Source organism: Catharus ustulatus, chromosome 24, assembly GCF_009819885.2.
Source record: "Catharus ustulatus isolate bCatUst1 chromosome 24, bCatUst1.pri.v2, whole genome shotgun sequence".
NCBI lineage: Eukaryota > Metazoa > Chordata > Aves > Passeriformes > Turdidae > Catharus > Catharus ustulatus.
The window spans coordinates 917734-942351 of NC_046244.1; the positions used below are offsets into that span (position 1 = coordinate 917734).

The 24618-nt window shown below is 53.4% G+C and overlaps 1 protein-coding gene across 6 annotated transcripts in view; it reads left to right on the forward strand.

The window, feature by feature from the left end:
• Positions 1-24618, forward strand: part of ARHGEF10L (Rho guanine nucleotide exchange factor 10 like) — a 38472-nt gene that overhangs the window by 4155 nt on the left and 9699 nt on the right. Inside the window, exons 2-22 of one of the 6 annotated variants that reach the window (XM_033079909.1) lie at positions 950-1010; positions 2027-2227; positions 2651-2678; positions 3257-3342; positions 3851-3934; positions 5021-5193; positions 6539-6655; positions 8580-8688; positions 9326-9418; positions 10742-10848; positions 11287-11364; positions 11439-11618; positions 12254-12370; positions 12469-12561; positions 13172-13345; positions 15170-15315; positions 17959-18161; positions 19782-19897; positions 21067-21194; positions 21783-21883; positions 23948-24069. In XM_033079909.1, the coding sequence (XP_032935800.1) occupies positions 983-1010; positions 2027-2227; positions 2651-2678; positions 3257-3342; positions 3851-3934; positions 5021-5193; positions 6539-6655; positions 8580-8688; positions 9326-9418; positions 10742-10848; positions 11287-11364; positions 11439-11618; positions 12254-12370; positions 12469-12561; positions 13172-13345; positions 15170-15315; positions 17959-18161; positions 19782-19897; positions 21067-21194; positions 21783-21883; positions 23948-24069 (2484 nt within the window). In that variant the 5' untranslated portion in view covers positions 950-982. Of the gene's footprint in view, positions 1-949; positions 1011-2026; positions 2228-2650; positions 2679-3256; positions 3343-3850; positions 3935-5020; positions 5194-5253; positions 5459-5565; positions 5661-6538; positions 6656-8579; positions 8689-9325; positions 9419-10741; positions 10849-11286; positions 11365-11438; positions 11619-12253; positions 12371-12468; positions 12562-13171; positions 13346-15169; positions 15316-17958; positions 18162-19781; positions 19898-21066; positions 21195-21782; positions 21884-23947; positions 24070-24618 lie in introns of those variants that run through there. The other 5 variants (XM_033079910.2, XM_033079911.2, XM_033079912.2 and 2 more) reach the window with 5 other exon arrangements.

A 24618-nucleotide genomic window follows, 5' to 3' on the forward strand; every position in this document is an offset into this window, starting at 1 on the left:
TGGGATTATTCTTCTCATTTTTAGTAGATTCTTCTCTCTTTTTTTTTTTTTTTTTTTTTTTTTTGGATTCTTCTGCTGTTTTTTGTGGATTCTTCTGCTGGTTTTTTTGGGATTCTTCTCCTGGTTTTTTGTGGATGCATCTCCTGGGATTTTGAGGCTTCTTCTCCTGGGATTTTGTGGATTCTTCTCCCAGTTTTTGAGGATTTTTCTCCCAGTTTTGGGGATTATTCTCCTGGTTTTCAGAGATTCTTCTCCCAGTTTTTGGGGATTTTTCTCTCGGTTTTTGGGGATTCTTCTCACAGTTTTTGGGCACTGATCTCCTGTTTTTTGGTGGATTCTTCTCCTGGATTTCTAGTGTTTCTGGATTCCCACTCCAGGAAAATAATTCTAGGAGGGAAGATCCCAACCTTTCATGGGCCATTTCCCTGGGATCATCCCTAGGGACCATCCCAAGGCTCCGACCTTGCCCTTCCCGGTGCCCTCCTGGCGCTCTCAGCTTTCCTGGCGGATGCTCTATCGATCCCGGCATCGATCCTGGCACCTCCCTCCTGCCCTTCCCTGGCAGTGGGAGCTGCAATTCCTGGGATAATTCTCCAGAGCCATTCCCAGCTCCCTGCCCGAGCTGGAGCTGAATCCATCCCACCAGAGCCGCCGGGTCCTTTCCAGGGCTGGGATTGGGGCTGAACCCTCTTTCCCAACCCTTTTTTCCATTTTCCAACCCCTTTCCCAACCCTTTTCCCCCTTTCCCAACCCTTTTTCCCCCTTTCCCAAGCCTTTCCCCTCTTTCTCGACCACTTTCCAATCCTTTTTTCTCCTTTCCCAACCCTTTTTCCCCCTTTCCCTCCTTTCCTCCCTTTCCCAAGCCTTTCCTCTTTTCCCAAGTGTTTCCCAAGTGTTTCCCAGCCCTTTTCTAACCCTTTCCCAACCCATTTTTCCCTGTTTTCTGCAGGAACGCCCCTGGAGCAGCCGGGCCCTCGCTGCCATGGCCTCACCCCCCCCGCCTGCAGTAGGTACTGTCAGCCTGGGAATTGGGAATTGGGGAATTTTGGGAATGTTGGGAATTTTGGGACACCTAGCCTGGGGTGGGAAGGAGGGAGCAGTGCTTGGGGTTCCCTGTTCCCCTATTCCCTGATTCCCTGATTCCCTGTTCCCTGATTCCCCTTTCCCTGTTCCCTGATCCCTGTTCCCCCTCCATCCCCATTTTGCTCCATCCCTATTCTCCTCCTCCATCCCCTTTTCTCTCCCTGCTCTTCCTCCACCTCCCTCCCCTTTCCCTTCATCCTCCTCATCCTCCTCTTCCTCTGCCCCCATCCACCTTCTCCCTCCCGCTCCATCTTCGTTCCCCTTCCATTCCATCTCCATTCCTTTTCTTCCTCCAATTCCGTCACCTTTTCCTCCATCTCCTCCATCCCCCTTTTTCATCCCTCTTTTCCATCTCCTCCATCCCCTTTTCCTCCATCTCCTCTATCTCCTCCCTCTATTTTTCCATCTGCCTTTTCCATCCCCCTTTTCCATATCCTCCATCCTCTTTTCCATGCCTCTTCCTCCATCTTCCTCCATCCCTCTCTCCCTTTTCCGTCTCCCTTTTCCGTCTCCCTTTTCCGTCTCCCTTTTCCGTCTCCCTTTTCCGTCTCCCTTTTCCGTCTCCCTTTTCCGTCTCCCTTTTCCGTCTCCCTTTTCCGTCTCCCTTTTCCGTCTCCCTTTTCCGTCTCCCTTTTCCGTCTCCCTTTTCCGTCTCCCTTTTCCGTCTCCCTTTTCCGTCTCCCTTTTCCGTCTCCCTTTTCCGTCTCCCTTTTCCGTCTCCCTTTTCCGTCTCCCTTTTCCGTCTCCCTTTTCCGTCTCCCTTTTCCGTCTCCCTTTTCCGTCTCCCTTTTCCGTCTCCCTTTTCCGTCTCCCTTTTCCGTCTCCCTTTTCCGTCTCCCTTTTCCGTCCCCTCCTCCCATTTCCCCCATCCCAATCCCTCCCCATCCCTGGTTTCCCTTTCCTGTGCCCCATTCCATGTTTTCCATGCCCATTCCCCATGCAGGATCTCCCCCGGAGCCGCTGGGCCCTGCAGGGATGGAGGAGCTGGGCCAGGCCTTCGGCTTCGAGGACAGTGAGGAGGAGGAGGAGGAGGAAGAGGAGGATGAGGATTCAGGAGCTGATCCCTGCCCTGATCCCGGAGCTGATCCCGGAGCCGATGGGGCTCTCCAGGCGCCCCCACGCCGGCGGCGCCCGCTCAGCTCCGGTGAGGAGCGTTCCCAGTATTCCCAGTATGGAATTCCCAGTATTCCAGTCTGGAATTCCCGGTATTCCTGTGTGGAATTCCCGCTATTCCCGATGTGGAATTCCTGGCATCCCAGTGTGGAATTCCCGGTATTCCTGTGTGGAATTCCCGCTATTCCCGATGTGGAATTCCTGGCATCCCAGTGTGGAATTCCTGGTATTCTGGTGTGGAATTCCCAGTCTGGAATTCCCGGTATTCCTGTGTGGAATTCCCGCTATTCCCGATGTGAAATTCCCAGCATCCCAGTATGGAATTCCTGGTATTCCCAGTGTGGAATTCCCAGTAATGCTGTGTGGAATTCCCAGTGTTCCTGTGTGGAATTCCCATATTCCCAGTGTATCCCAGGGGTGCTGACACCGTTTCTCTTTGTTTCCTTCCCTGCAGAGGGGCTGGAGCCAGAGACCCAGGAAGGGTGAGTGGGATTTGGGGGCATTTTGTTGGATTTCCAGGGAATTTGGGGGGTTTCTGGTGGGATTTGGGGCATTTAGTGGGATTTCCATGGAATTTTGGGGGGTTCTGATGGAATTTCAGGGAGTTGAGTGGGATTTGCGGCAGTTTCAGGAGGTTTAGGTGGGAATTCCGGGAGTCCTGGTGGGATTTTGGGTCCCGTGATGGATCTTTGGGGTCTGTCCCTCCGTCCCCTCCGTTTGACAGCTGCTGCTGTGCCTCAGTTTCCCTCAACTTCTCCCTATTCCAAAGAGCTCCAAGCAGGAGAACTCTGGGGTTTTGAGACCTTTTCCATCATTCCTGGGCATGTTGGCGGAACATCCCTAAAAATCTGGGATGATCCTATATCCTGGTATTCCAAGAGGCAGATGGGGGATGGGGAAATTCCTTAAAAGAATTCCTGGTTTTGTGGGAATGGGGGGTGACAGTGGGTGGGAGCTTTGGGAGTGCCAGACCCTGGGAAATTTGCCCCGATCCCAGGGAATTTGCCCCTGGATCATGAGGGATTTTTGCCTGGAATGCTCCCTGACCCTGCTCTCACAGGATCCCAGCACAGGTGAGCAATGGTGAGGCTGGAGGAGATTCCCAGATCCGGAACCGCACCTGGAAGAGGGAGAGCATCTGCAGAGGTGGGGAAAACCTTGGATAACACCAGGATAACCCCTGAATAACTCCTGGATAATCCCTGGGACAGCACCGGGGTAACCCCTGGGATAACCCCTGGGATAATCCCTGGATAACCCCTGTATAACCCCTGGGATAACACCTGGGATAGCACCTGGGATAATCCCTGGATAATCCCTGGATAACCCCTGGGATAACCCCTGGGGTAGTGCCTGGATAATCCCTGGGATGACTCCTGGGATAACCCCTGGACATCCCCTGGATAACCTCTGGGATAACTCAGGGAGTTTTCCCGATCTTGTTTGGATCCCAGGCTGCTGATCCTGATCCCAATGCCAATCCCAGTCCCAATCCCAATTCCAATCTCAGTCCCAGTCATGATCCGATCCTGATCCCAATCCTGTCACTATCCCAGTCCGGATCCCGATCCCAATCCCTATCCTAACCCTAATCCCAATCCCAGTCCCAATCCCAATGCCGATCCCGTCCCAATGCCGATCCTGGTGTTTCCAGGGGAGCGTTTCTCCTTCCCAGCCGTGGAGGATGAGGTCATCTACGACGACGTTCCCTGCGAGGACCTGGATGTGGAGCAGGACGGTACGGAAATGTCTCTTCCAGCTTTTCCAGCTGGGAGTTGCCTCTTCCAGTTTTTCCAACCGGGAGCTGCCTCTTCCTGCTTTTCCAGAACCCCCATCCCGTTTTCCATCCAAGAACCTCTTCCCACTTTTCCAGGGGCCACCATCCCATTTTCCAGCAGGGATTACCTCTGCCTGTTTTTCCAGGGTTTATGATCCCGTTTTCCTCTTCCTGGTTTTCCAGGGTCCATGATCCCATTTTCCTCTTCCCAGTTTTCCAGAGCCCACAATCCCATTTTCCATTCTGGAGCTGTCTTTTCCCAGTTTTCCAGGCCCCCCTCTCCATCCCGTTTTCCAGCAGGAAGGAGAATCCCATCCTCCAGGAGGGAGGAATAACTGGGGAACAGGATGGGAATCCCGGGGGAATCCCGGATTTGGGAGGGATGGAGCCGCTGCCAGAAGGGCTGCAGGACCCTGAGGGTTCCGGAGGAATGAATTCCTTCCTCCCTTCCTCCCTTCCTCCCTTCCTCCCTTCCTCCCTTCCTCCCTTCCTCCCTTCCTCCCTTCCTCCCTTCCTCCCTTCCTCCCTTCCTCCCTTCCTCCCTTCCTCCCTTCCTCCCTTCCTCCCTTCCTCCCTTCCTCCCTTCCTCCCTTCCTCCCTTCCTCCCTTCCTCCCTTCCTCCCTTCCTCCCTTCCTCCCTTCCTCCCTTCCTCCCTTCCTCCCTTCCTCCCTTCCTCCCTTCCTCCCTTCCTCCCTCCCAAAGTGGGAATTGAGCAGGAATTGAGTGGGAAATCAGCAGGAATTGAGCAGGAATTCACGGGGAATTGGGTGAGAATCCAGCAGGAATTGAGCAGCAATCCAGCGGGAATCCAGCAGGAATTGAGCGGGAACTGAGCAGGAATTGAGCGGGAACTGAGCAGGAATTGAGTGGGAATCCAGCAGGAACTGAGCAGGAATTGAGTGGGAATCCAGCAGGAACTGAGCAGGAATTGAGTGGGAATCCAGCAGGAACGGAGCAGGAATTGAGGTGGGAATCCATCAGGAACTGAGCAGGAATTGAGCAGGAGTCGAGCGGGCATTCCCATGATTTCTCTTCGGCGTTTCCAGGCGCGGGGCTGATCTACGCCGAGGTGCAGCGCGGGGAGGGGACGCGCCTGGGCCAGGACCTGGGCTGGAGCTCCAGCGACTTCGAGAGCTACAGCGACTCCGGGGAGGAATCGCGGCCGGAATCGCGGCGGGACAGTGAGCCTGCCAAGCTGCGCGCGGCTTTCCAGCCCCGGGTACGAATCCCATCCTTCGCTCGGAATTCCTGTCCTTCGCTCGGAATTCCTGTCCTTCGCTCGGAATTCCTGTCCTTCCCTCTGGAATTCCTGTCCTTCCAGCCCCGGGTACAGATCCCTTCCTTCCCTCTGAATTCCTGTCTTTCCCTCTGGAATTCCTGTCCTTCCCTCTGGAATTCCTGCCCTTCCAGCCCTGGGTATGGATCCCGTCCATCCCTCTGAATTCCTGTCCTTCCCTCTGGAATTCTCCTCCTTCCAGCCCCAGGTATGGATTCCTTCCTTCCCTCTGGAATTCCCTTCCTTCCCTCTGGAATTCCTGTCCTTCCAGCCCCGGGTATGGATCCCTTCCTTCCCTCTGAATTCCTGTCCTTCCCTCTGGAATTCACCTCCTTCCAGACCAGGGTTTACATCCCATCCCTCTGGAATTCCCATCCTTCCCTCTGGAATTCTCATCCTTCCAGACCAAGGTATGCATCCCATCCCTCTGGAATTCTCATCCATTGCTCTAGAATTCCCATCCATCCATCTGGAATTCTCATCCATCCCTCTGGAATTCCCATCCATTGCTCTAGAATTCTCATCCATCTCTCTGGAATTCTCATCCATCCCTCTGGAATTGTCATCCATCCCTCTGGAATTCCCAGCCATTGCTCTGGAATTCTCATCCTTCCCTCTGGAATTCCCATCCATCCCTTGGAATCCTCATCCTTCTTTTGCAATCCTCATCCCGGTTTTTCCTGGGAGTCTCCTGCCTGGAGGCACTGGAACATCCCACAGATGCTGCCTTGTTTATCCTGGAATTTTCTTTCCATTTTCATCCTTGCCATTTAATTTTCCTCTTGCTGAAGCTTCTCCCTGCCTTTCCCTGCTCCATCCCAGGCAGAATTTCAGGATCTTGGGGATTATTCCTCCCATTTTTGAGCTTCTCACTACCTTTCCCTGCTCTTGCTGCATTCCCTGCTCCATCCCAGCTGGGATTTGGGGGTTTTGGGGATGATTTCTCCTGGTTTTGGGGCTTTCTCTGCCTTTCCCTCCTGCATTCCCTGCTCACTCCCAGCCGGAATTCTGGGATGCTACTTCCTGTTCTGTGCTGCTTTCCCTGCTCCTGCTGCATTCCCTGCTCCATTCCAGACGGAATTTCAGGATATTTGGGATGATTCCTCCTGTTTTTGAGCCTCTCCCTGCCTTTCCCTGCTGCTCCTGCACTCCCTGCCTGCTCCCAGCTGAAAATCTGGGCTGCTGCTGCTGTTCCCTACTCCTTTGGGATGATCTCTCCTGTTTTTTTGCCTTTGCTGCTTCCCGGGATCTCTGCTCCTGCCGCTCTCCCGCTTTGCTTTGGGCTCAGCTCTCTCCAGACCTCCAAAAACTCAAGGAAAAATGCGCCAGGACTAAGAGGGAGCTCCTGGCTCTGAGAGTTGGGGGGAAGGAAATGCAGGAGCTGAAGCACAAATCCGATTGGAAGGTACCGATCCCATCCTGAAATTCCCAAAATTCTCGGCGTGGGGGGGGAATAAAATTCCCCTTGTGGAATGGATCCAGGCTGGGCTCATCCTATTCCTGTCCAAAAACAACCTGGAGTTACCAAGGGGCTGCTGGGCTGGCTGGCAGCTCCTGGGGCTTCCCTGGCCCTAGGAATCCAGGGATTGGGGATTCGGGAAGGGATTCAGGAAGGAATTCAGGAATTCAGGAAGGAAGGAATTCAAGAATTCAAGAATTCAGAAATTCAGGAAGGAATTCAGAAGTTCAGGAAGTAATTGAAGAATTCAGGAAGCAATTAATGTACTCAGGAATTTGAGAACTGAGGAAGGAATTCAGGAATCCAGGAGGGAAGGAAGGAATTCAGGAAGGAAGGAAAATTTTGGGAATTGTGGAACCTCAGGGCAGAGCGTTCCCACCCCATCCCATCCCAACCGGTATTCCATGGGGTAAAATGCTGGGATTTGGGGTAAAACCCCAGGAATTGGGGTGAAATGCTGGAATTTGAGGTAAAACCACAGGAATTGGGGTGAAACACTGGGATTTGGGGTAAAACCCCCTGATATGGGGTACAACCCCCAGGAGTTAGGATGAAATGCTGGGATTTGGGATAAAACTCCTGCCTTTGGGGTGAAATGCTGGGATTTAGGGTGAAATGCTGGGATTTGGGGTAAACCCTCCACATGTGGGGTGAAATGCTGGGATTTAGGGTAAAATGCTGGGATTTGGGGTAAAACCCCCAGATTTGGGGTGAAATGTTGGGATTTAGGGTGAAATGCTGGGATTTGGGGTAAAATGCTGGGATTTGGGGTGAAATGCTGGGATTTGGGGTAAAACCTCCAGATTTGGGGTGAAATGTTGGGATTTGGGGTGAAATGCTGGGATTTAGGGTGAAAGGCCGGGGTTTGGGGTGAAAGGCCGGGGTTTGGGGTGGGAAAGGCTGATCCCCCTTGTCCTGCCCCACACATCTGCTCCCACTCCCTTCCCAGCCCTGCCTGGCTGCACTGCACGATGCTGCTCTGGCTGCTGCCAATCCATGGAGGGGATCCAGGATGGATCCAGAGGGATCCAGAGGGATCCCGGAGCCCTGGCCATGTGGCTGCATGGGAAATCAGGGAATGGCGCTCCATGGATGTTCCTGAGGGGCTGGATCTGGGATGGGATCGTGGGGCAGCCTGGAGCTTCCCAATCCCTGTGATAATCCCGGTGATCCTGGTGGTCCTGTGATGATCCCGGTGGTCCCTAAGATGATCCCAGTGACTGCACTGGTCCTGGCAATGTTTCCTTTGATCCCAGTGCTGATCCCAGTGCTGATCCCTGTGATCCCTGAGATCCCAGTGCTTATCCCTGTGCTGATCCCCCTGATCCCAGCATTGGTCCCTGTGCTGATTCCAGTGCTGATTCCTGTGATCCCTGAGATCCCTGTGCTGATCCCGCTGATCCCAGTTCTGATCCCTGTGCTGATTCCAGTGCTGATCCTGTTGATCCTGGTGATCCCTGCACTGCTCCTGCTGATCCTAGCATTGATCCCAGTGTGGATGCCAGTGATCCCAATGCTGATCCCTGTGCTGATCCCAGTGATCCCAGTGCTGATCCCAGTGCTGATCCCAATGCTGATCCCACAGATCCCAGTGCTGATCCCAGTGCTGATCCCAGTGCTGATCCCAGCTCTGATCCCAGCTCTGATCCCAGTGATCTCAGTGCTGATCCCAGCTCTGTTCCCTGTGCTGTTCCCTGTGCTGATCCTGTTGATCCCAGGGATCTCAGCACTGATCTTGGTGATCCCAGCACCAATCCCCATGCTGATCGTGGTGATCCCAGCTCTGATCTCAGTGCTGATCCCTTTTGCTGATCCCAGCTCTCATCCTGGATTTTGGATCCCTTTTGCTGACTCCATTCTCCCCGGGCAGGTGTCGCAGCTGATGCGGGCGGCGCGCAGCGGCACCAAGGACGGGCTGGAGCGGACGCGCATGGCAGTGCTGCGCAAGGTGACGTTCCTGCAGCGCCGCGACAGCCCAGGTGAGGGGGGGGGACAGCCCAGGTGAGGGGGGGGGACAGCCCAGGTGAGGGAGGGGACAGCCCAGGTGAGGCGGGGAGCAGCACAGGTGAGGGGAGCCTGGGAATCCCAGACAATTCCGGAACCTCCCCAATTCCCGTCATTTTTCCAGGGATTTGAAGCTTCCCTGGGACTCTTGACAAGCTCCACTTCCCTCCTGTCTGCCGGGGATAAAACAGCAACACCTGGAGTGTCCAGGGGGTTTTCCCTCAGAATTTATTCCCTTCACAATTTTTCCCCTCAACTCTCAGTTCCCAGGAGGATTTCCTTGAATTTCTCCCTCTGGATTTTTCCCTGAATTCCCAATTCCCAGGGCTTTTCCCTAGGATTTCTTTCATTGATCTCCCAGTTCCCAGGAGGTTTTCCTTGGATTTTTTCCCTCTGGATTTCCTCCTGAATTCCCAATTCCCCAGGCTTTTCACTTCAGGATTTTTCCTTCAGGATGTTTTCACTGAACTCCCAATTATGAGGAGGATTCCCTTGGATTTTTCCTTCAGGATTTCCCCCTGAATTCCCAGTTCCCAGGAGGTTTTCCCTAGGATTTGTTCCCTCTGGATTGCCCCTGAATTCCCGATTCCTGGGGTTTTCCCTGTCCCGCAGGGGATGGGGAGCGCAGGAGGAGCGCGGCTGAGGCCGAGAAGCCACCGCGCTCCCGCCGGAGCTCCCGGCTTTCCCTGGAGCAGCCAAGGGGAGGTAGGATGGATCCTGGGGAAGTACAGTGGATCCCACTGGATCCCAGCACCTGCAGCTTCCCGTGGGATTGGCCGTGTGTGTCCCGGCATTCCCAGAGCATTCCCATGGGATTGGCTGTGTGTGTTGCTGGCATTCCCAGGGCATTCCCATGGGATCTGCTGTGTGTTCCCAGCATCCCCATGGGATTGGCTTCATGTGTTCCTGGCATTCCCAGAGCATTCCCATGGGATCTGCCGTGTGCGTTCCCATCATTCCCAGAACATTCCCGCAGCTTCCCATGGGAACTCTCCCGCCATTCCCGCACGGCCAGCGCAGCTTTGGAGCGCAGCAATCCCGGTTGAGCATCCCCGGGGGGAGGAGCCGAAATTAGGGAAGGAAAGAGGTCTCCGCAGCGCTTCCCTCCCTCCCCCAGCCCTTCCCTTCCCGGGTTTCTGACCCGGGATGGCGCCGGGGCCATGTGGAGGCGGCGGCTGCGCTCCCATCCCGAGCTTTCCTTGGCTCATTCCGAGCTTTCCTTGGCTCGCTCGCCCTCCTCCTCCTCGGCTGCTTCGGGCTCGGGTAAGGGCTGCCTGCTCCGGCGCTTCCCGCTTTTCCTGCGCTCCCGGCTCCTGCTCTCGGCTCCTTTTCCTGGTTCCGGCTGGTTTGGAGCGAGGACGAGGCGCTGTTCCCCCTGGAAATTCCCGAGTGGATTTTTGGAATGGGAACTCCCTGTCCCCTCCATGTCCCCTGCCCACTGTCCCATCCCTGCTCTGGTGCTTCAAATTTTCCTGTGCTCCTGGCTCATATTCCCAGCTCCTTTTCCCATTTCTCACTGTCTTGGAGCGAGATCAAGGCGCTGTTCCCAGGAGGATTTTTGGGATGGGGGACCCTCCCAATCCCATCCCTGCTGTCCTGGTCCCCACTGCAGCACTTCCTGTTTTTTCTCTGCTCCCAACTCCATTTACCAGTTACTTTTCCTAGCTTCTTTTCCCGTTTCCCGTTGGTTTGGTGCAAGGACGAGGTCCTGTTCTCGCTGTTAGTGAGTGGATTTTTGGGATGAGGACCCTCCCTGTCCCATCCCTGTCCCATCCCTGCTGTCCCAGTCCCACTCCTGCCTGGCTCATCCTGGTTTCCAATGAGCGCTCTGGAAGGACATGGGATCACCAGGATCACTGGGATCACCAGAATCACCAGGATCACTGGACTCACCAGGAACACTGGGATCACTGGGAACACCGGGATCACCAGGATCACCGGGAATACTGGGATCACTGGGATGACCAGGAGCACTGGGATCACTGGGATCACCGGAGCAGGCTCACACTCAGGTCGCTATTTCCGCAGGGGACTCGGAGGAGGAGGACACCGGGTTCCTGGAGGTCACCGTGTCCGACCTGCGGCACCCCCCGCCCGAGCTGGGCCCTGCACCCCAGGGGCTGAGCCCGCAGCAGGTCTGGGGTCGGAAGCGCGGCTTTCATGGGATTTGGGATCAGGGCTTTCCTGGGATTGGGGCTTTCCTGGGACTGGGGCTTTCCTGGGATTAGGGATTGGATTTTCCTGAGATTAGGGATTTGGGCTTTCCTGGGATTTGGGATCAGGCTTTCCTGGGGTCTGGGGCAGTCACAGCCTCCCCTGGGCCCTGTGATTGAGCAATGGGGAAAGGCCGAGTCAGCAGAAATGGCGCTGCTGAGTCAGCGCTTCCACTGGGCTGGGCCTGCTTCCCTTTCCTGGGATTTGGGGTTGGGGGATCATGGCAGAACCCCACGGGCTGGGCCTGCATTTCCCCCATCCTGGGGTTTGGGATCTGTGGGATCAGGGCTGTGCCTGCATTCCCCCGATCCCAGGATTCAGTGGATTTGTGGCTCAGGCCCCGTTGCTGTGTCCTGCAGGTGCTCCGGCGGCACATCCTGGGCTCCATCGTGCAGAGCGAGCGCAGCTATGTGGATTCCCTGAAGCGCATCCTGCAGGTGGGGCTGCGTTCCGGTGGGATTTGGGATCCCCTGGCGCCAATCCTGGGATTCCAGCGCCAGAATTCCCGCAGGATTACCGGAAGCCGCTGCTGGAGATGGAGCCCAAGGTGCTGAGTGCCCGGAAGTGCCAGGTGGTGTTTTTCCGGCTGAAGGAGATTCTGCAGTGCCACTCCATGTTCCAGATCGCGCTGGCCTCGCGCGTGGCCGAGTGGGACTCCAACGAGAAGATCGGGGACCTCTTCGTGGCCTCGGTGGGGAAACCAGGGATGACCCCAAATCCCCTGGGATCCCTCCTGGCGAAAACTGGGAATGGCCCCAGATCCCCTGGGTTCCCACCCAGAAAAACCTGGGAATGGCCCCAAATCCCCTGGGATCCCACCCAGAAAAACCTGGGAATGGCCCCAAATCCCCTGGGATCCCACCCAGAAAAACCTGGGAATGGCCCCAAATCCCCTGAGATCCCACCCAGAAAAACGTGGGAATAACCCCAAATCACCCTGGGATCTTATAAATAACTGGGAATGGCCACAAATGCCCTGGGATTGCAGCAAAAACCAGGAATGGCCCCAAATCATCCTGGAATCACAGCAAAAAACTGGGAATCATCCCCAAATCCCCCTGGGATCTCATAAAAAAACGGAATTGGCCCCAAATTCCCCTGGGATCCCACCAGGGATGGGGGAGGTTTGGATTGATGGGACACTTGTGACCTCAGGAGGAGGGAAAATTGGGAATCCACCAAACCTTCCCTGGGACTTCACCAGGGGTCGGGAATCACCACCAAAAATCCTTTGGGATCCCACCAGAGATGGGAGAGGATTGTATTGATGGGACACTCCCAACACTTTTTTATGGGAATCCCCATACCATTCCCATCCTCTCCCAGTTCTCAAAGTCCATGGTGCTGGACGTCTACAGTGACTACGTCAACAACTTCACCACGGCCATGTCCCTGATCAAGAAGGCCTGTCTGACCAAGCCTGCCTTCCTGGACTTCCTTAAGGTCAGCACGGCCCCTCCGTGCCTCCGCTTTTCCCAAAAATCCCCTTTTATGGTGGCATTTCCCAAAATCCCCATTCTGGTGGCGTTTTGCCCCAACAGAAGCGGCAGATGGCCAGCGCCGACCGCGTCACGCTCTACGGGCTGATGGTGAAACCCATCCAGAGGTTCCCTCAGTTCATCCTCCTGCTGCAGGTGAGGGAACTGAGAGGTGCTGGATGACACTGGGAAGGTTCTGGAGATACTGGGGAGTTTCTGGAGGGCTTTTGGGGAGGTTCGGGGGACATCAGGGAGATTCCGGAGACATTGGGGAGGCTCTGGAGGATGTTTAGGAGGTTCTGGAGATATGGGGAGGCTCTGGGGTACATCAGGGAGGTTCTGGGGGACATCAGGGAGGGTCTTGAGGATGTTTAGAAGGTTCTGGGGGACACTGGAGAGTTTCTGAAGACATCAGGGGAGGTTCTGAAGAACACCAGGAAGGTTCCTGGGGGATATGGGGAGGTTCTGGAGAGGGTTTTGGGCTAGGTTGGTGATGTTCTGGAGAAGGTTTTGAGGAGGTTCTGGATAAGGATTGGGGAGGTTCTGGAGAAGGTTTGGAAGGTTCTGGAGAATGTTTGGGAGGTTCTGGAGAAGGTTCTGGAGAAGCACCGTTTTGGCAGCAGCAGCACAGGGACACACTTTGGGGCTCACACCCTGGTTGGAGTTTTGGATCCTACCAAGGATCATTCTGCAGCGCTCGTTGCCGGAGGCTCCAGAGCCTTTCCCTGGCAGCTGCTGAGGGTGTTCCCGGTGTTTCCGTGCCCAGGACATGCTGAAGAACACGCCCCGCGGCCACGCCGACCGGCTGGCGCTGCAGCTGGCGCTCACTGAGCTGGAGACGCTGGCCGAGAAGCTCAACGAGCAGAAGCGCGTGGCCGACCAGCTGGCCGAGATGCAGCAGCTCAGCAAGAGCATCAGCGACCGCAGCAGCCTCAACAAGGTGGGGCATCCTCAGCACGCTCATCCTTATCCTCCTCATCTTCATCCTCGGCCTTGTCCTCAACCTCCTCATGCTCAGTCTCATCCTTGTTGTCATCCTCAGCCTTGTACTCCTCAGCCTCCTCCTCATACTCCTTATCCTCGTTCTCATCATCATCCTCGTTCTTATCCTCATCCTCAGCTTCCTCATCCTTGTCCTGTTCCTCATCTTCCTCCTCATCCTTCTCCTCCTCAGTTTCCTCATCCTTGTGCTCCTCCTCCTCTTCCTCCTCCTCAGCCTGCTCCTCATGGTCCTCACCTTCCTCCTCATCCTTCTCATCATCCTCATCTTCCTTCTCCTCCTACTTCTCCTCTTCTTCTTCCTGCTCCTCCTCCTCCTTTTCTTCTTCCTGCTCCTCCTCCTGCTCCTGCTCCTGCTCCTCCTCCTCCTCCTCCTCCTCCTCCTCCTCCTCCTCCTTCTCCCCTGCTCAGCGGGGTTTGGTGCTACTGGTTGGGGTTTGTGGCTCTCTGTCCTCACTGGGGTTTTTGGGAAGCAGGATCCCCATGTGCTCCAAGGGGATCCTTATCTAGACCAAGCCTGGAGGGTGGAATTTGGGAATTCCTCCCCAAGGATACACTGGATGTGGGTTTGGAGCTCTTGCACTATGTCAGGGTATCTCCAGAATCTGGAGATGGTTCTGGGAGGTTCTGGAGAAGGTTTTTGGGAGAATCTGGGGGAGGTTTTTGGGAGGTTTTGCAGGAAGTTTGGGAGGTTCTGGATAAGATTTTGGGAAGTTCTGGAGAAGGGTTTTGGGATGTTCTGGGAAAGGTTCAGAGAGGTTCTAGAGCATGTTTTGGGAGGTTCAGGAGATTATTTTAGAAATTCTAGAGAAAGTTTGGGATCTTCTGGGTAAGTTTTATTTTCAGACAATGCTGGGAATTGGCGATCCATGGTGGGATTGGCTGCTCTGAGGTAGCGCTGGTCACTCCCGGAGTCTTGGCTGGGGGGTGGCAGTGGTCACTTCTGGAGTTCTGGCTGAGGGGTGGACCAGTGGTCACTGCCTGGCTCTGGCCAGTCTTTCCACAGGTGCTGGGCTGGGGCATGGCACCAGTCACACTTGGGGTTTTGGCCAGGAGGTGGCAGTGGTGACTGCTGGACTCTGACCATAGGGGTCAGTGGTCACTGCTGGGCTCTGGCCATAGGGGGGCAGTGGTCACTACTGGACTCTGGCCATAGGGATCAGTGGTCACTGCCAGTCTCTGGCTGGAGGGGTCAAGGTCACTGCTGGGCTCTGGCTGGAGGGGTCAGTGGTCACTTCCAGGCTCTGGCTGGAGGGGTCAGTGGTCACTGCCGGTCTCTGACCATAGGGGGTCAGTGGTCACTTCCAGGCTTTGGCCATAAGGGGGCAGTGGTTACTACTGGACTCTGCCCATAGCGGGTCAGTGGTCACTGCCAGTCTCTGGCCATAGGGGGCAGTGGTCACTCCTGGGCTCTGACTGGAGGGGTCAGTGGTCATTGCTGGGCTCTGGCTGGAGGGGGCAGTGGTCACTGCCAGGCTCCGACTGGAGAGGTTAGTGGTCACTGCCCGGCTCTGGCCAGAGGAGGGCAATGGTCACTGCTGGGCTCTGCCCATAGGGGTCAGTGGTCACTGCCAGGCTCTGGCCATAGGGGTCAGTGGTCACTGCCAGGCTCTGGCCATAGGGGGTCAGTGGTCACTGCTGGGCTCTGGCTGCAGGGGGTCAGTGGTCACTGCCAGGCTCTGGCCAGAGGGGGTCAGTGGTCACTCCTGGGCTTTGGCCAGCGGGGGTCAGTGGTCACTCCCAGGCTCTGGCCGTCCCTCGGCAGGTGCTGGGCTCGGGGCAGCGGCAGCTGCTGCTGTGTGAGACGCTGACCGAGACGGTGTACGGGGACCGCGGGCAGCTGCTCAAGTCCAAGGAGAGGAAGGTGTTCCTGCTCAGTGACCTGCTGGTGTGCGCCAACGTCAACTTCAGGTATGGGGCCAGTGTCATCCTCCTCATCATCATCCTCATCATCATCCTCCTCATCCTCCTCATCCTCCTCATCCTCCTCATCCTCCTCATCCTCCTCATCCTCCTCATCCTCATCTTCCTCATCTTCCTCATCATCCAAATCATCCTCATCCTCATCATGCTCATCCTCGTCCTCATCCCCATCCTCCATCTCCTCCTGTTCCTCCTGCTCCTCCTCATTTTTGGTGGGAATCCCATTGAGTTTGGGGTTTTTGTTGGAAATCCCATCCAGTTTGGGGTTTTGGGGGAATCCCATTGAGTTTGGGGTTTTTAGGGGAGTCTCCTATCCGGTTTGGGGTTTTGGGGTTTTTGGTAGGAATCCCATTGAATTTGGGGTTTTTAGCGGGGGGAACCCATGGAATTTGGGGATTTTGGGGGAGGACCATCCAGTTTGGGGTTTTTGGTAGGAATCCCATTGAATTTGGGGGTCTTTGGTGGGAACCCATGGAGTTTGGTATTTTTGAGGGGAGATCCCATTGAGTTTGGGGTTTTTGTTGGAAATCCTGTCCAGTTTGGGGTTTTGTGGGGAATCCCATTGAGTTTGGGATTTTTGGAGGAGACTCCTATCCAGTTTGGGGTTTTGGGGTTTTTGGTAGGAATCCCATTGAATTTGGGGGTTTTGAGGGGGGAACCCATGGAATTTGGTGTTTTTGGGGGAAGATCCCATTGAGTTTGTGGTTTTTGGGAGAAATCCCATCCAGTTTGGGGTTTTGGGGGGAATCCCATTGAGTTTGGGGTTTTTGTTGGAAGTCCCATCCAGTTTGGGGTTTTGGGGTTTTTGGTAGGAATCCCATAGAATTTGGGGTTTTTAGGGGGGGGAACCTGTAAAATTTGGGGGATTTTGGGGGAGGACCATCCAGTTTGGGGTTTTTGGTAGGAATCCCATTGAATTTGGGGGTTTTTTGGGGGGAATCCCATGGAGTTTGGGGTTTTTGGGGGAGACTCCTATCCAGTTTGGGGTTTTGGGGTTTTTGGTAGGAATCCCATTGAATTTGGGTTTTTTTGGGGGGGAAACCCATGGAATTTGGTGTTTTTGGGGGAGGATCCCATTGAGTTTGGGGTTTTTGTTGGAAATCCCATCCAGTTTGGGGATTTTAGGGAAATCCCATCCAATTTGGGGTTTACCTACCCACCTTTGCCGCGTCCCTCTCCCTGCTGCCGTGGGGTCTCAGAACCGCTGTGGGGTCGGGGAATGGGGTGGAACTGGTGGGATTTGACCTCCCCAAATCCCCCAATCCCACTGATCCCCTCCTTTCCCCTCTGCAGGCCGGTGCCCGCAGGGTAGGTGCCGGGTGTGCAGTGCTGTGTGGTGTGCCCCAAAACGGGGATTCTGCACGGGGTGGGGTGCTCTGCCTGCGGGGTGCTGCTTTTGGTTTTTGGGAGAATCCAGGGGGTTTTTTTGACAATCTGTTTGGGGTTTTTTTTGAGAAAATTCATGTTTTTCTGAGTAAATAGTTTTTTGTTTTTTTGTGAAAGTCTGTGTTTTCTTGGGAAAATTCATGTTTTGTTGTTTTTTTTTCTAAATTTTTTTTTTTTGAAAATCCAGGGTTTTGTTTGAAAATCCATGTTTTTTGGGAGAAAATCCATGGTTTTTGGAAAAATCCAGGTTTTTTGAAAAATCTGGGTTTCTTGGGGAAAATCCATGTTTTTTGGGGAAAATCCATGTTTTTTTGAGAAAATCAGGGTTGTTTTTTTGTAAATTTGGTTTATTGAGGAAAACCCTTTTCTTTTGGAAAATCCATATGTTTTGGGGGAAAATCTGTGTTTTTTGGAAAACTTGTGGGTTTTGGGAAAATCCATGGGGTGTTTTGGAAAATTTGTGGTTTTTGGGAAAATCTGTGGGGTTTTTGGGAAAATCCATGTTTTTTGGGAGAATCTAGGTTTCTTTTGGGAAAAACCCATGGGTTGTTTTGAGAATTGGTTTCAAAAATCTTTTTTTTTTTTTTTTTAATTTGAAGATTTTGAGGTAAATCTGGGTTTTTTTGGGGGAAATCCATGCTTTTTGGGAAAATCTGTGGAGTTTTTTGGGGACAATCCATACATTTTGGGAAAATCCGTGGGGATTTTTTGGGAAAATCCATATTTTTTGGGAAAATCTGGAGTTTTTTGGGGAAAAACCCATGGGTTGTTTTGAGAATTGGTTTCGAAATATTTTTTTTTTTTTAATTTGACAATTTGAAAATTTTGAGGAAAATCTGGGGTTTTTTGGGAAAACCCATGCTTTTTGGGAAAGTCCATGGGGTTTTTTTGGAAAATTTGTGTTTTTTGCAAAAATCCGTGGGGTTTTCTGGGAAAATCCATGGGGTTCTTTTGAAAAATCCATGCTTTTTGGGAAAATCTGGGTTTTTTGGGGAAAACCCCATGGGTTGTTTAGAGAATTAGTTTCAAAAATATTTTTTTTTTCTGAAATTTGACAATTTGAAAATTTTGAGGAAAATCTTTATTTTTGGGGAAAAACCCATGGGTTGTTTTAAGAATTAGTTTCGAAAATCTTTTTGGTTTTTTTTAAATTTGACAATTCTGGGTTTTTTTTGAAAATCCATGGGATTTTTTTTTTTTTTGGGGGAAAAACCTGTAATTTTCCTGCCATCCTTATCCTGGCAGGGGCCAGCTGGAGATCAGCAACCTGGTGCCTCTGGGCCCCAAGTACGTGCTCAAGTGGAGCTCGGCGCTGCCGCAGGTGCAGGTGGTCGAGGTGGGCCAGGACAGCGGGGACAAGGATGGGGCGGCCACCGCGGCCACCGCGGCCACCGCGGGCCACCGACGGCACGGCCACGGCCACGCGCCCAGCGGCCCGGCTGCACACAGTGAGCAACGGGGGTTTGGGGTTTAGGGGGTTTGGGGTTTTAGGGGATTTGGGGGATTTTAGAGGGTTTGGGGGTTTTATAATGGGGTTTGGAGTCTTTAGGGAGTTTAGTGGGTTTTTGCAGGTTTTGGGGTTTTTTTGGAGATTTGAGGTTTTAGGGGGGTTGGGGGTTTTTAGGGGATATGGGAGTTTTAGGGGATTTGGGGGATTTTAGAGGGTTGGGGGTTTTAATGGGGTTTGGGGGTTTTAGGGGGTTTGGGGGATTTTAGAGGGTTTGGAGGTTTTAATGGGGTTTTGAGCCTTTAGGGAGTTTAGTGGGGTTTACAGGTTTTGTGGGGTTTTTAGGAGATTTGGGGGTTTTTAGAGGATTTGGGGTTTTAAGGGGGTTTTTAGGACATTTGAGTTTGTTTTATGGGATTTGGGGATTTTGGGGGTTTAGGGGACTTGGGGCTTTTAGAGGATTTGGGGTTTTTACAGGGTTTGGGGGTTTTTATGAGATTTGGAGTTTTTTAGGGGGGTTGGGGGATTCAAGTGATTCAGGGATTTTGAGGGGATTCAGGGGGTTTTAGGGGATTCAGGGTTATAGGAGATTCGGAGGTTTTGGGAGTTTCAGGGGATTTGGGGTTTTAGGGGGTTTGGGGGATCTTAGAGGGTTTGGGGCCTTTAGGGAGTTTAGTGGGTTTTTACATGTTTTGAGGGCTTTTAGGAGATTTGGGGGTTTTCAGAGGATTTGGGAGTTTTTAGGGGATTTGGGGGATTTTAGAGGGTTTGGGGGTTTTAACGGGGTTTGGGGCCTTTAGGGAGTTTAGTGGGTTTTTACAGGTTTTTGGGGGTTTTTAGGAGATTTGGGGGTTTTAGGGGATTTGGGGGTTTTGGGGGATTTGGGGGATTTTAGAGGGTTTGGGGGTTTTAATGGGGTTTGGTGCCTTTAGGGAGTTTTATGGGTTTTTACAGGTTTTGGGGTTTTTTAGGAGATTGGGGGTTTTAGGGGATTTGGGGGTTTTAGGGGATTTGGGGGATTTTAGAGGGTTGGGGGTTTTAATGGGGTTTGGGGGATTTTAGAGGGTTTGGAGGTTTTAACGGGGTTTGAGGTCTTTAGGGAGTTTAGTGGGTCTTTACAGGTTTTGGGGGTTTTTAGGAGATTTGGGGGGGTTTAGGAGATTTGGGATTTTAGGAGGGTTGGGGGTTTTTAGGACATTTGGGTTTGTTCTATGGGATTTGAGGGTTTAAGGGATTTGGGGCTTTTAGAGGATTTGAGGTTTTTACAGGGTTTGGGGGTTTTTATGGGATTTGGAGTTTTTTGGGGGGGTTGTGGGTTCAAGTGGTTCAGGGATTTTTAGGGGATTCGGGAGATTTTAGGGGATTCAGGGTTTTAGGAGATTTGGAGGTTTTAGCAGTTTGGGAGTTTCAGGGGATTTGGGGTTTTTAGGGGGTTTGGGGGTTTTAATGGGGGTTTGGGGGTTTTACTGGGGTTTGTGGACTTCATGGGTTTTTTGGGGATTTGAGGGGGGTTTCACTGCTCTGGAGTCCCCACTCATGGGCTGGGCTCCATTTCGTTCCCCAACATGGGGGATCTCACAGCACTCCTGAAATCCCTGAAATCCCGTTTTTCCCCCCAAAGATAAGGTGTACCTGGGCCCCCCACGGCTGTTCCAGGAGCTGCAGGACCTGCAGAAGGACCTGGCGGTGGTGGAGCAGATCACGCTGCTCGTCAGCACCTTGCACGGCACCTACCAGGTACCGGGAGTGCTGGGGGCTGCTCCGGCCGGGTTTGGGATCATCCCAGCACGGGGGGACCACTGGGCACTGCTCCAACTGGGTTTGGGATCATCCCAGCACAGAGGGGCACTGGGTGCTGCTCCAGCTGGATTTGGGATCATCTCAGCATGGTGGGGGCACCATGCACTGCTACAGCTGGGTTTAGAATCATCCTAGCATGGATGGGGGGAGCACTGGGCACTGCTCCAGCCGGGTTTGGGATCATCCCAGCACGGGGTGCACTGTGTGCTGCTCCGGATCATCCTGGCTCTGGGGAACTACTGGACACAGCTGCAGCCAGAATTTGGGATGATCCTGGCCCTATGGGATCATTCCTGGACTGCTAGGTGGGATTTGGGATGATCCCAGCTCTGTGGGACTGTGACTGCTGGGTGGGATTTGGGATGATCCTGACTTTGTGGGACTATTCCTGGACTGTTGGGTGGGCTTTGGGATGATGCTGGCCCTATGGGATAATTCCTGGACTGCTGGGTGGGATTTGGGGTGATCCTGGCTCTGTAGGACTGTGACTGCTGGGTGGGATTTGGGATGATCCTGGCTGTGTGGGACTGTGACTGCTGGGTGGGATTTGGGATGATCCTGGCTCTGTAGGACTGTGACTGCTGGGTGGGATTTGGGATGATCCTGGCCCTGTGGGACTGTGACTGCTGGGTGGGATTTGGGATGATCTTGGCCCTGTGAGACTGTGACTGCTGGGTGGGATTTGGGATGATCCTGGCCCTGTGAGACTGTGACTGCTGGGTGGGATTTGGGATGATCCTGGCTGTGTGGGACTGTGACTGCTGGGTGGGATTTGGGATGATCCTGGCCCTGTGGGACTGTGACTGCTGGGTGGGATTTGGGATGATCCCAGCTCTGTGGGACTGTTCCTGGACTGCTGGGTGGGATTTTGGATGATCCTGGCTCTGTGGGACTGTGACTGCAGGGTGGGATTTGGGATGATCTTGGCCCTGTGGGACTGTTCCTGGACTGCTGGGTGGGATTTGGGATGATCCTGGCCCTGTGAGACTGTGACTGCTGGGTGGGATTTGGGATGATCCTGGCTGTGTGGGACTGTGACTGCTGGGTGGGATTTGGGATGATCCTGGCTCTCTGGGACCGTTCTCGGTGTTCTCGGTGCTCCCCAGAACCTGAACATGGCGGTGGCCCAGGACTGGTGCCTGGCCCTGCAGAGGATGATGAAGGTCAAGGAGGAGGAAATTCACTCGGCCAACAAGTGCCGGCTGCGGCTGCTGCTGCCCGGGAAACCCGACAAGTGAGGAGGCAGCACAGGGAGAGCGAGTGGGAGGAGGGTGGGGATGAGGGTGAGGAGGATGAGGAAGGTGAGGAGGAGGAAGGGGAGGAGGGTGAAGAGCAGGATGAAGATGATGAGGAAAATGAGGAAGATGAAGGTGAGGAAGAGGAGGAGAATGAGGAGGGGCAAGAGAAAGAGGAGGAGGATGAGGAGGAGAAGGAGAAAGAAGGGAAGGAGAATGAGGAGAAGGATGAAGAACAGGATGAGGAAGAGCAGGAGGATGAGGAGGAGAAGGAGGAAGAGGAGGATGAAGATGATGAAGAGGGTGGGGATGAGGAGGATGAAGAGCAGAATGAAGATGATGAGGATAAGCAGGATAGGGATGAGAACGAGGAGGAAGATGATGATGATGATCATGAGGACGAGGGGGATGAGGAGCTGGATGAAGATGATGAGGATGGGGATGAGGATTAGGAGGATGACAGTGAAGATGATGATGATGGTGAGGATGATGGGCATGAGGAGGATGACAGTGAAGATGGTGAGGATGATGGGGATGATGGGGATGAGGAGGATGAAGCCGAGGCTGAAGGCCGCCGTGTCCCGCAGGTCCGGGCGCCCCATCAGTGTCATGGTAGTGTTCATCACCCCCAGCCCCCTGAGCAAGATCTCCTGGGTGAACCGGCTGCACCTGGCCAAGATCGGCCTGCGTGAGTCCCGGGCTGGGAACCAGGGAGGGAGGAGCCCTGGGGGTCTGCAGGAGGTCTACGGGGCTCTGAGGGAGGTTTTGGGGGGTTCTGAGGGAGGTTTGGGGGGTTCTGGAGGAGTTTTGGGGGGTTCTAGAGAAGGTTTGGGGGGTTCTGGAGAAGTTTTGGGAGGTTCTGAGGGAGGTTTGGGAGGTTCTGCAGAAGGTTTTGGAGGCTCTGGAGAAGGTTTGGGAGGTTCTGGGGGAGGTTTGGGGGGTTCTGAGGGAGGTTTGGGGGGTTCTGGAGAAGGTTTTGGAGGCTTTGGGGAAGCCAGTGGAGAAGATTTGGGAATTTCCTGAGAAGGTTTGGGGGGTTCTGGAGGAGGTTGGGGAGGTTCTGGACATTTGGGGAGCTTCTGGAGGTTTGGGGAGGTTCTGGTGACAGTTTTTGGGAAGTTTTTGGAAAAGGTTTGGGAGGCTTTGGACAGTGTTGGGGAAGCTTTGGGGAAGGTTTGGGAGGTTTTGCAGAAGGTTTTGGGAAGGTCTGGGAGGTCCTGGAAAACGTTTGGGAACTTTTTGAGGAGGTTTGGGAGATTCTGGAGGTTGGGGAGGTTCTGCAGGGGATTGAGGGGGTTCTGAAGAAGGTTTGGAAGGTTTGAAGAAGGTTTGAGAGGTTCTGGAGGTTTTTGGGAGGTTTGGGAGAAGGTTTGGGAGGTTTTGGGAAGGTTTGCGATGTTCTGGGAAAGTTTTGGGAGGCTTTGGACAAACCTCTGGGGAGGTTTTGGGGAAGGTTGGGCAACTTTGTGAGAAGGTTTGGGGAGGTTCTGGAGAAGGGTTTTGGAGGTTTGGGAGGTTCCAGGGAAGGTTGGTGAGGTTTGGGAGGTTGGGAAAAGATTTGGGAATTTTTTGAGACGGTTGGGGAGGTTCTGGAGAAGGGTTGTGAGGACTTAGGAAGTTTCTGGAGGAGCTTTTGGAGAACATTTAGGAGGAGAAGGTTTGGGGAAGGTTTAGGAGGTTCTGGAGGAGGCTGGGGAGGTTTGGGAGAAGATTTTTGGAAATTTTTGGAGAATGTTTGGAAGGACACTTGGGAGATTTTGGAGAAGATCTGGGAGGTTTTGGAAAAGGTTGGGAAGGTTTTGGGGAAGGTTTTGGAGAAGGTTTGGGACCTTTTGGAGGTTGGAGAGCTTCTGGAGGTTTGGGAAGTTTTGGGGAGGATTGAACAGGTTCTGGAGAAGGTTTTGGGAGGCTCCTGGAGAAGTTTTGGAAGGTTCTGGAGAAGGTCGGAGGGGTTCAGAAGTCTGGGAAGGTTCTGTGAGTTTGGCAGCTTTTGGAGAAGTTTTGGGAGGTTTTGAAGAAGGTTTTGGGGAAGGTTTGGAAAAGATTTGGGAGGTTTGGGAGAAGGCTGGGGAAGTTCTGGGAATTTGGGAGGTTCTGGAGGAGGTTTGGGTTTTGGAATTGCTGGGAATTGTCAATTCAGGCTCTGCCTTTGGGATTTGCTGGAATCTTCTGGCTGGAGCCGCCCTCCACGGGGTTCCTGTGCCGGCACTGCTGAGTTTTCCATGGACTGGGATGGATTTGGGATGATCCAGCCCCAATCCCTGCTCCAGTCCCAACTCCCCCAGCACCTCCAAGGAAACACCAAAAATCCAGAATTCCCTGGGAATGCTGAGCTGGGATCTCCAGTTTTTAACTCTTTGGGTTTGCTTTTCCGTTTTTTTAAAAATCTGGGATAATCCCATTTGCCCTTCCCTATTTTTTTTAAATCTGGGATAATCCTGTTTGCTTCTCCCTATTATTTTAAAAATCTGGGATAATCCCATTTACTTTTCACTGTTTTTTTAAATTCTGGGATAATCCCATATCCACAACCCACAACTCCACTCCCATCCCAACCTGACACATTAAGAAGGAATTTTTTTCCCATAAATTTGTGGTTTTTGTGGGATTTTTTCCCCTCCACACTGCAATCATTGTGAGAAGGGGATGAGGTGATCCCAAATCCATGGAAATTGTGTGGGTTGAGGCTGGGCTGGATGCTGAGGGAGGAGTTTGGGGTGGGGGTGATCCCAGTGTTCCTGGTTTTCCGCAGGGGACGAGAACCAGCCGGGCTGGCTCTGCCCCGACGAGGACAGGAAGAGCCGAGCTCCCTTCTGGTGCCCCATCCTGTGCTGCCACATTCCAGCCTTCTCCTCCAAAGCCTTGGATCTGCAGGTGAGAGCTGGGAAAATCCCGGATCCGGCTGGGAAGGGCACAAATCCCACTCCAGAGGAGCTGGAAATCCCTGGGATCCGGGTGAGAAAGGCACGAATCCCACCCTGGAGGGGCTGGAAAACACTCAGATCCAGCTGGGAAAGGCACAAATCCCACCCTGGAGGGGTTGAAAAAGGCAGGAATTGGGACAATCCAGTCTGGAAAATCAGGAATTGCAGCTGGATCCCAAATTTTGGAGTCTGCACCGACATCCTGCCTGCTTGGGGTGATTTGGGTTCTCCATCCCCTTTCCCTTTGCATCCATGATTTTTGGGAACAAAACCACAAATCCCATTCCAGAGGGGCTGGAAAAAGCAGGAATTGATGGAATCTAAGGAGGAAAATCGGGACTAGCAGAATTTTGGGATCTGCACTGACATCCTGCCTCCTTGGGGTGATTTGAGTTCTCCATCCCCTTTCCCTTTACATCCATGATTTTGGGAGCAAAGGCACAAATCCCACAGTGTAGGAGGGGTTGGAAAACGTAGGAATTGGGGCAGTCCAGCCTGG